The sequence below is a fragment of the Pelecanus crispus genome, chromosome Z, assembly GCF_030463565.1.
Source record: "Pelecanus crispus isolate bPelCri1 chromosome Z, bPelCri1.pri, whole genome shotgun sequence".
Classification (NCBI taxonomy): Eukaryota; Metazoa; Chordata; class Aves; order Pelecaniformes; family Pelecanidae; genus Pelecanus; species Pelecanus crispus.
In genome coordinates, this window is record NC_134676.1 from 6,361,546 (window position 1) to 6,372,290 (window position 10,745).

The 10,745-nt window shown below is 40.3% G+C and overlaps 1 protein-coding gene across 1 annotated transcript; it reads left to right on the forward strand.

Annotated features, from left to right (window-relative positions):
- The first annotated feature begins 1,629 nt into the window (after positions 1 to 1,629).
- SYT4 (synaptotagmin 4) lies at positions 1,630 to 10,394 on the forward strand. The gene is made up of 4 exons (XM_075726979.1): positions 1,630 to 1,663; positions 4,495 to 5,309; positions 6,891 to 7,011; positions 10,087 to 10,394. The coding sequence occupies exons 1-4, from the start codon at positions 1,630 to 1,632 to the stop codon at positions 10,392 to 10,394; spliced, it is 1,278 nt and encodes a 425-aa protein (XP_075583094.1).
- The last annotated feature ends 351 nt before the right edge of the window (positions 10,395 to 10,745 follow it).

A 10,745-nucleotide genomic window follows, 5' to 3' on the forward strand; every position in this document is an offset into this window, starting at 1 on the left:
TTTTAATTTTTCTGAAATCCAAGGAGCTTCACAGGCTTCACTGTGAAGCAAGAACATGCTTTAAGGTGGGCCAAGACATGTTAGCTTCCAAGTGGCCCATCGTGGAGCAGGGTCATGCCAGACTATGCCTGCATCTGGATTTTGTTATTTAGAAGAGCAACAGCACCTGTTTCCCATTTATGCAGCAGAATTAGCAGTTGGGCTTCAAACTTGGCTGCTATGATTGCTTCTGAATCCAGGAGGAGTCAGATGCCAGGAGCTTGCTTTTGCAGCTCTGTTGCACCAGGATTTAGCCTGGGTTATTATATGCTGTACCAGTTCTAGTTACAGGCAGCCCTGCTTTCTTGTTCTGTTTCCCCCCGTTCCTCCTGCCTGCCAGCCTCCCCCTGCCTCCCCCCCCCCCCATGTTCTCAGTCCAGGCTGGGAGACAGACACCTAAACCTGGTAAAATCCAGAAGTATCTAGGTAGATCCAGCTCATTCCTAGACCTACAGGAAGGTCAAGAGGGTTTCCAAAGTCGGGTCTGTGTGTTTTTGTGGGGGTGGATGGTGGGAAGAAGCAGGGAGGAGGGACAGGGAGAAGGCACATCAGGAGTTTTCATGATTCAAATCCAGTAAATGTATCACATCAGTCACAGGAGAAATGCGTGCCTTGCAGTTGGTGCCAAGGTGTCTGGACCATCTGAGTTGGCATCTCCTTCACGTTGTTGTAGCCTGTCCAGCTGATAGATAAATAAGCAAATAAATAAATCTTTCCCCAGAAAAATAGACACACCCATGTATTACACAAGGTGCACTGAATCACAGACATTAGCATTTCACTGTCTGTGTCCGATGGAGGGTGGGAGCTCATATCCTGCAGTTAAAATAATCGATGAGTGCGTGTTCAATCCCCAGAAAGAGGATGGGGGGGGAGGGAGGGAGGGGGAGAGAGAGAGGGAGGGTGTGGTGGTTGGGGAGGGGGGATGGGAGGTGGGAAAGGTGCTGATTTCAGCCCTGTAGCGTCAGGATTGCGTCAATTTGGGTTTCAACCACGTCTTCAGTCTCGGAGCGGAGCTACTCAGAAGAGCCAAAACAGGAAGGGGGTTGCAAATCAGTGTGCAAAGGGGAGGACCGAAGCTTCCCCTCCCCCCCCTCTCCTCCAGCCCCCTCGCAGCCTCCTCCTCCACCTTCCCCACCGCTCGTGTCTCCGGGTTTTGGTTTTTTTTGTTGTTGTTGTTTTCTTTTTTTTTTTAAAAAAAAACAAAAAAAAAACGCGCTGGAAAAGACTGTTGCCCGGGCGCTGTGAGAGAGCGGAGAGCCGGGGGGACAGCAGGGCAAGCTCGTTCGGCGCCCCGGGCAGGTCGCTCGGTACCCGGGGAGGCGGCTCCCGCACCCCGGCCAGCGGCTCCAGCACCCCGGCCAGCGGCTCCAGCACCCCGGCCAGCAGCTCCAGCACCTCGGACAGCAGCCCCAGCACCCCGGACAGCAGCCCCAGCACCCCGGGGAGGCGGCTCCCGCACCCCAGGCAGCGGCTCCCGCACCCCGGCCAGCGGCTCCCGCACCCCGGGCAGCGGCTCCAGCACCCCGGGCAGCGGCTCCAGCACCCCGGGCAGCAGCCCCAGCACCCCGGCCAGCGCACGCCGCCAACATGGCTCCGATCGCGGCCAGCCGGCAGCAGTTCGGTAAGCGCGTCCCGGCCCCAACTCCCCGGCCGCCGGGCTGGGGGATGCTCCCCTCCCTCCCTCCCCGGGAGCAGTGCACGCAGGCAGCCTCTGCTGAGCCACCCCGCGCCTCCCAGCACTCGGCTTGTTGGGAGGAACCTGATTTCCCCCAGTTCTCTTCGATCTCAGAAGTTGTGTGAATTTGCTTTCTTTTCTCTCGCTCTCCCTTCCTCCCTAACCCCTTCCCCCCCCCCGCCCCGGGTAAAGCACTGGGAGAGATGCAGAGGTTCGTGTAGGTGTGTTTTCAGATGAGAGAGGTTTGGGGTTGTTTTCTCTGTCTTGGTATAAAGCAGCGTGGCTTGGGAGTTAAATGATGTAAATGCATCCTGTGCCACAGCGAAAAATCTTTGTTCAAGTCATTCTTGGAATAATTGTCATTCCCTTTTTCTTGTTGTAGAGAAAGACTTGTCAACCGTTAGTTAAAGTGAAAGGTAGTCTTGTAAAGGACGTTGCTGGGAAGACAAAAATGCAGGATCCCGGTCTTTTTAGCTAAACAGCTGCTTCTCGATCAGCCTGGGTTCATTGAGAATAGCAATGAAAACAAGGAACTTTTCAGTTTTGTCATATCTGCGCACTGGGTGTAGGGTGATGAACTGTGATACCAGAAGTTTCAGAAACAGTCATATATGTGCTGTGCCCTTATAAAAAAGATACGTAAATAGCTTTACTCAGAAAAGCAGTAAGCAGAAATATTCCTGAACTCTCCTTTACAAATATTGACTGTAGCCTAGATTGTATTTGCTTTAGCAGCAGTTTAATTCAAGGATGATTCCACTGACTTAAGTGAAGTGACTCCAGATTTATATTGGGTAACTGAAATAAAAACTTCTCCCAGAATCAGTAGGTGATGTTGCCTATTAATACACTGCCTTGAATGTTAACCTATTGATTTAAATTATGACAACAGCAAGAAATTCAGGTTGCAACATAATTAGTAGTAAATATAAAACCATTTGAGTTACCATTTCGTCTTCCTTCCTACCCCACCCACTTGATGTTTCTAACCACACCTGTGACATCATGCTTATCTAATTACTTATTTAAGAAAGATAATTAATATTTTAAACACAAATTGATTCTACCACTGCTTTCAGTAGTTGTAGAATTAAAATCTAACATAATATCCATTCCTATAAAAAGTCTGTCATCTCATGAATAAGTATTGTAAATGTGCAAATCATTCTTAAAAGCTATTAAAATATTCTGATTAGTTTTCAATTACTTCTTGCTTTCTCCCTTTATACAATGTATATTTAAATTTATGCAGCCCAGGGAAATCCTGAAACTCAGAGCCACGTGCTTAACTTAGAAAAAATACTTTTTGGTTATGTATATAATTTTCAGTCATTTCATTAAGTTCTTACAATGAAGTATGTAGACTGATACAGCTGTGGGCAAAGGGAAAGTGACATGAATATTGTCAGAAAAAATTAATAGCCAGGCCTGATCCTTTCTGTGCTGGAACAGTATGTCCCACTTTGCTCTGATAGTATTGTTGGGGATTTTTTTGCATCATCCCACTAAAAAGCAAAGGTATAGTGGCAGCATGTCTATCTGCCCAGCTTTTACCTGGGTGAAGCTGATTTAGTAATACTTAGAGGGGGATAGTTTTGCTTTTCTCATCCGGAACGATCTGCTAATCATTTGTGAGAGAAACAGAACTGTTACACAATTGCCTTTATGCATAAACAATTCCATTAATATTCTACTGGTCTTCCACTGTTGCAGGGAATAAAGATTAAGCTCTGATTGTTACATTGTGGGAGGTTTGAACTCACTTAGTAATGTTACTTATGGGCAAAATTGGATTTCCAATTAGTTGTGCTCATTTACCCCTTCGATGCATGCTTTGAAGAGCTAATGATACTCTATATGTAACTAATGTATCCACATGACAATTGAGGTAGTAACACTTGCTCAGTTTTCTCTTTATTCAGTTTAAGTATAGGATTCATATTACGGCAGAAGAGAATTATGTTTTAATGTTTTTCTTATGTACTCCTAAAAAGTAGTGACCCTTCCTGTAAACTCCCCATAGCTTTGATTCACAGTGTCTTAAATACAAAGCTTAGTGGTTATTGGTGATACACTTCATAGTTTTTTCAGCTTTGGATTCACATGTGACTGCCCAGTGTCACATCCATCTGGAAAAGACACTTGGTATATAATTATTCTAAATTTTCTTGATAGACTTTCTCCTGCAAAGTATTGAAAGTCCCATTGAAACTGTTAGGTATTATAACCTCCAATTAAACTCAGTTCTTTCAAGAGATACCTCCAGGCAATTATGGGATCAGACCATAAAAAATGAGTTAATTGAGTGTTCAAAGTATTCTAGGAAACAGTGTGAAAAGCAGATGATGTATCTATAAGTAATGCATATTTCAGAATCTGTTTTATCTAATCAACAAAGCTCCGTAAACTCAAAGCTGAAACGTTCAGAGAGCTGGTATTGCTCACAGACATATAAACTCAGAAACTACACAGAGGGATGAGACAGTCGAGCAATTACTAAGGGTTATTACTATTAGGATGGGAATAGTATTTTCCTCCCAGACACTCTGTGTATGGAAAAATACTAACATAACAAGCATGCCTTAGCATGGGACTACACATTCATGCCTGCAGGTGGCGAGCAATGTGTACGATGCAAAGCACTTTCAGTCTGTCGATCCTGCTGCTATTACCATCTCGTTATCAGTTTGTTGTACTAAATTATTACTTTATTAAATATCACACAGAGTCCAAGGCATTGCTGCTTATGTGCTTGTTGCTATTTATTTGATTTACAGATGAAATTCCTACAGTGGTTGGGATCTTTAGTGCATTTGGCCTTGTCTTCTCTGTCTCCCTTTTTGCTTGGATCTGCTGCCAGCGTAAATCTTCCAAAACCAATAAGACCCCTCCGTATAAGTTTGTCCATGTTCTGAAGGGGGTCGATATTTACCCTGAGAATCTCAACAGTAAGAAGAAGTTTGGAGCAGATGATAAAAGCGAAGCAAAGAACAAATCAGTGATGCCAAAGAATTCTCTCCATCTCGACCTGGAGAAGAGAGATCTCAATGGCAATTTCCCCAAAACAACCCCTAAAGTCCAGAGCTCTCCAGATCTTGAAAATTTGTCTCCTAAGCACTTTGCAGAAAGGAAGAAAGATTCAGTATCCCCTGATAGTTTAAAATCCATCACTTCCCTGTCATCTGAAGATAAACAAGACAAGCTAGGAACTCTCTTTTTCTCCTTAGAGTACAACTTTGAGAAAAAGGCATTTGTTGTGGACATCAAAGAAGCACGTGGGCTGCCAGCAATGGATGAACAGTCAATGACTTCTGATCCTTACATCAAAATGACAATCCTGCCTGAGAAAAAGCACAAGGTGAAAACCAGAGTGCTGAGAAAAACCTTAGATCCAGCTTTTGATGAGACCTTCACGTTTTACGGGATCCCCTATAGCCAAATTCAAGACTTAACACTTCACTTTATGATCTTGAGCTTTGACAGGTTTTCCAGAGATGATGTCATTGGAGAAGTCCTCATTCCCCTCACAGGAATTGAACTGTCAGAAGGAAGGCTGCTAATGGACAGAGAGATCATCAAAAGAAATGTTAGGGTAACATATTTTTTATTTAAACTTTAGAAATGTTGTGCTAGTGTTAGCTATGTTTCTTGTGTAATGCTGCTAGCTAGCATCTTGGAAAGAAAAGGGAGCAAGCTCATCATGCAAGTCATTGAGATGCTTTCATAACGGCAGTACGAGGAAGCAATTACTCAAATGTAATAAAAGAACATTACAATGAGCATGTTGCAAGAAATTGCTCATGTCCTAAACTCTACCTGCTTATTCAGCTGGTCCAGCAGGTTTGGGTGGACCCATTTACACTAGGTCAAGCAGCCTCAATCCACATTCATTTGCTTTAAAAGGAAAGAATGCAAAGATTCATGTATTATTCCCCTTCTTCCCCTCCCCTCTTCTGTTTGAAATCATTCTTTCTTAAAGCTTGTTGAAGTCATTGTCAATCTTTCACTTCAACTACATGGGTTTTAGAGCAGATTCTTAAAGAATACATGTAGTCTTTAGTTAAGGAATTGGAATCTGTTGGAGACTGTATTGTTAATGCAGTAGTAGGCACTTGCACTTCAGTGCTGTTACTACCTTCTACTACACAAGAATTGTGACACAGGCTGCAGCTCTACTAAGGATAGTAAGACATTGAGGGAGGAGCCAAAGCCTTACCGAAGTCAATGGCAAAACACACTGACTTCACTGGGCTAAAAATATTTCATACCATTTTGCCTCATTTCAGAAATAAAGATCATTTACAACCGTCACATCTGAACCACAGAAATGCACATGCATCACACACAATGTCTCTTAATCTCTACTAAGGAAGTGGAATGTGTATTGACTTTCAATTTGATTGTTTTCAAAGAGCAAGTATGCTGCCAAATCAAATAAATGTCTACCAGACAACATACCTATAACTAATACTGTTATTTTGCAATTCTATTGCTATATTACAACAACTATAACTGAGTCACTGATATTTGGTTGATAACTTATTGGGTTTTCTGGTATATAAGGTATTATTTTTGCTTGTTTCCTTTGCCTTCCTCCCTTCCATGGAATAAACTACTCCTGCAAGTTCAAATCTAATAATCATAGAGAAAGTCTTTGATCTTATCTTTATTTCTGTATTTCATATGTATTATACTACTTCAGAAAGTGTCAGGGATGAGATTTCACTAACTGTTTGAATCCTTCCTGTTTAAAAACATTTTACTGAATTTTTTTTTTATTTAGCTTCATTCAATTTTTTTTCAATATATCTTTAAGGAATTTTGTTTTTCTTAAGATCTTTATCATTTACTGTGTTTTTTTTCTCAGGATGTAGCATTTTATTTCTAATTTCTGAAGCTAATGATGTCATGTCAACCTGTATTTTCACTTATTTATTATTTATTTTTACCCAATCTAATAACCAACCGTAAGAAGAGTTATATAACAACACTAGAGGAAAATTATATTTACTATGTAAAGCAACATAGCTCCATAAGTTATATCCTTTTACACTGTTTCAGAACATACAGTTATGTGACATTTCATAAATCTTCTTAATTCTGGTTTAAAGCTTGGTCAATGTAATTGCTTATAAATAGTCTTATTTCTTTTTTTTTTTTTTAATTTCCTCAGAAATCATCTGGGCGTGGAGAATTGCTGATCTCTCTCTGTTATCAGTCTACAACAAACACGCTCACTGTGGTTGTTTTAAAAGCCAGGCATCTACCTAAATCTGATGTGTCAGGATTATCAGGTAATAGTTTTACTAATGAATATGCCCTAAGAATATAAAACAAATAGACAGAAGGCAGCTGAAATGTGGCATTTCAAAGACTAAAAATAGCTCATAAATGCAGAAATGGTGTCTCTATTATTTGCAGCCTATTCATTTTACTCATATCTAGGTCAATGCTTTATTTTCCAGGGTATGTATTTTACAAATTTGTTCTTCAATCATATGTTAAAAAACCCATGACATCTGTTAGCAGTGGAAACCAATGAGTTTTGTGATTGTCTTGAACAGAACCCATCTGCCATAAGTATGGGATGTTATTTGCAGATACTAAAAGCTTTTATTTATGACAAAACCCCAGTTTATTTATAGACGATTGGTATCGAGCGAGATCATCACATAGTTCATTTCAGCTTAGCACCAAGAAAAGCAACCAGATACATCTGTGCTGAATTTGGCCCACTGAGCACTAACATTTATTTGGCAAGGTTGAAAGGTGAACTATGCCAGTGCTGGAAGCAGGCTGTAACAGAACACCCGTCCTTTATCATGAGCTGTACTTGGGGTGCACTAAGAAGGTGCGGTTTTTGCACTCCTTTCTCCTGGTCTTGTTGTGCCATCTTGCATTCAGTGGAACCTCCTTTGGAGCCAATAATGGAACTGCACTTAGATGCACATTAATGCTAGATAACATAACAACAGAATAAAATTTAATGTACTATATACTAAGGCTATGGCAACTACACAAAAAGAACAGTACACAACAAAGGACTATACAAACAGTAGCATCTGCTGTTGATTCTGTATAAGACTGATAATCTTTCATTTCACAGGATTTTTTTTAAAAGTAGTTGTTTTGGGAACCACTGAATCATAATTACTACAGCCAATAATACAGTCCTTCTACTTCTCATACCAAGAAATACTGCAATATACCTAGAAAGTGAATCCACCCTGGATCCAATACAACAAAGCTATCGATAACTCCCATAGTGGACTTCCACTGAAATCCTCCTTCTGACCTCAATTTTATTCCCATGTCATAAGGAGAAAGGATACAAATGGAGCCCAACAGTTTACTGCACTATAAGAGAGCATACATACTTTTAATAACCAACCCCAAAGTCACAGCAGATAGGGGAGGTTTCATGAAGACAACGTGACAGCGAGCTGATCTCAACAGACAAAGCTTGGCTGAGGTTCACCCAGGTGGGAAAATAACTTGAAAACCAAAGCCCTCCTACTCTCAGCAGCCACCTGGACCATACAGCACAACAAACTCCATGTTTGCTTACTGTACTTCTTACAAGTAAAGCTATAAACTTTGCTTGCTCTTTCTGCTTCCCACAGCACAACCTTGCCAGCTATGATAGGAATATAATATTCCTAAGAGATACAGGCAGCCATACTACACCTGGACACCTCGTTCATTTAGACAGTTCTTCATTATTTGCTGTTCATCAGCAAGCCCAGGTTCGATAGATATTTGGGTGTCAGTAACATACTGCACTCACCACAGTCCTTTTTCCTCTGTGACTTTCCCCTCAGCCCAACATGAATCTTGGACAAGGAGGAGGATGAAATGGTGTTTCTATGGGGTGAGCTAAACAATTGTGTAACTCAATGTCCTTAGGAAGATGGGAACTTTTTTAATCAGAAGCTGTTCCGTTCCCACAACCTTCTTGGTTTCCTCGATCACTGGCGTTGAGGTCTCCTAATAGATCTAATAAAATCAAGAGGAACATTCTAGCCTTATCTAGTAGCTGGCCAGAAGTAATAGTCAGAAAATAGCCTTTAAACAGAAATGAACAACAGCATGAATCCACCGATGGATATTGATTCTGTTATTTTTAATGCTTGTGTGGCATATATTCATTCTAAAGCAAATGAACATTTTCATTACATTAAACCCTACTTTTAAAATGTTTGTTATGTTGATAGAGTATGAAAGTGAAGATGTATTCTATCATACCTTACTCCTGTTAAACTATTGTCAGTTCAAGGAAACGAAAGCCTTTTCATCACCCAACCATTTCAGTCTGATAATTTTGGCATAGCATTTCTAAATATGGTTCAGATTTAATTTTACTTTTTCAAAAAAATATTCAACTCTTCTTGATGTTTATTAGCTGATTGTTTACATAAACTATCTTGTTTGACTGGGTTCAGTAGAAAGGATTTTGTACATGAGAACTTGGAAACAGGCCCACATTTGCACTGAAATAAATACCGAGGTACTTGAAAGGGATGATTTTTAAAGCATTCTCTGGAAATTCCTCTGAAGGAAGAAATATAGCTATTGTTGAAGACAACAGCAAAGGAATCTTGCAACAGTTGAATAACTATGAGGAATGCAAACACTCAAAGTTAGTTGGCAGCTAAAAATATGGGCATTTTCCCTTCCCTTCTTCAATAATAGTACAGCACAGACATAAAGTCAAGTGCATATCCTAAGAACAAATGTACCCTTACATTTAAAGTTTAGTGTTAAATTCATTCAATAAAAATTGGTGGGAGCAATTTAATCAAGCTAATTGACTTTGGTAGCACCACAACAGAAATGAATCGCATCCATTCATCCATTCTCTCAGCATGAGCTTATTCTCTCCTTTCTGAGGCTTTTCTTTGCATGAGTCTTATTAACGCTAATGATTATCCCCTACTGGTAAAACGTGTGAAAAAGCAGATTTCTGCTACATATAAATATGTAGTGATATATATATGTCAGAGTCCATTAGAATTTTGTGTACTTTCAGACCACCTTTGCATGTAGGAAAGATGTTATTAGGGTTAATGGACTACAGGGCAGGATTTATTTCATGAAGGAGACACCTGTATTTGATCAGATGAATTACACCCTACACTTCACTATCTTGATTACATCTTTGGTGCCCATAAAGGGAACTTAAAGAGACTAATTCAGATATAAACACAAAAATTGGATGAGATGAGATTAATCATCCTTAATAACTTGAAACATCTCCTCATTGTAAGGTAATTATGTTGGTAAGTTATGAAATTTACCATTAACTAGATCAAGGAGTTTCTAAACAACACTGTTCAAAGGCTGATCTGTGCTCTTTCTTTTCATTACAGACCCCTATGTCAAAGTGAACCTGTACCATGCTAAGAAGAGAATTTCTAAAAAGAAAACCCATGTGAAGAAATGCACCCCCAATGCAGTGTTCAATGAATTGTTTGTCTTTGACATTCCTTGTGAGGGCCTTGATGATATCAGCATTGAATTTTTGGTTTTAGATTCAGAAAGGGGGTCAAGGAATGAGGTCATTGGCCGGTTAACCTTGGGATCTTCAGCAGAAGGAACAGGTGGAGAGCACTGGAAAGAAATTTGTGAATATCCTAGGAGACAAATTGCCAAATGGCATATGTTGTGTGATGGTTAGTGGCTTAGAGAGGGGTTGGAACTTGAAAAGCTATATATATTTCCATAGGCAAGGAGCGGTTTTCTTTCTTTGCTATGTATAATTACAGGCTTGTAACTACAAGACTTTTTTTGGGGGGGTGGGGGAATAAAAACTGGATTGAATTATCAGAACAGAAGGTAACTAAATTTTCACAGTAAATAAAGGAATTTCTATTTCATTAGACTTTAACATAATTGGATCAGAATCATATTATTCTGGAGCTTAAATAGCCTGAAACTTCTGAAGCACTATAAACTTCCATAGGAACAGACTATGTTTTATGAAAAAGTCCCTGGAAACCTTATTAGTACTGTTATACAGAAGAAGAAA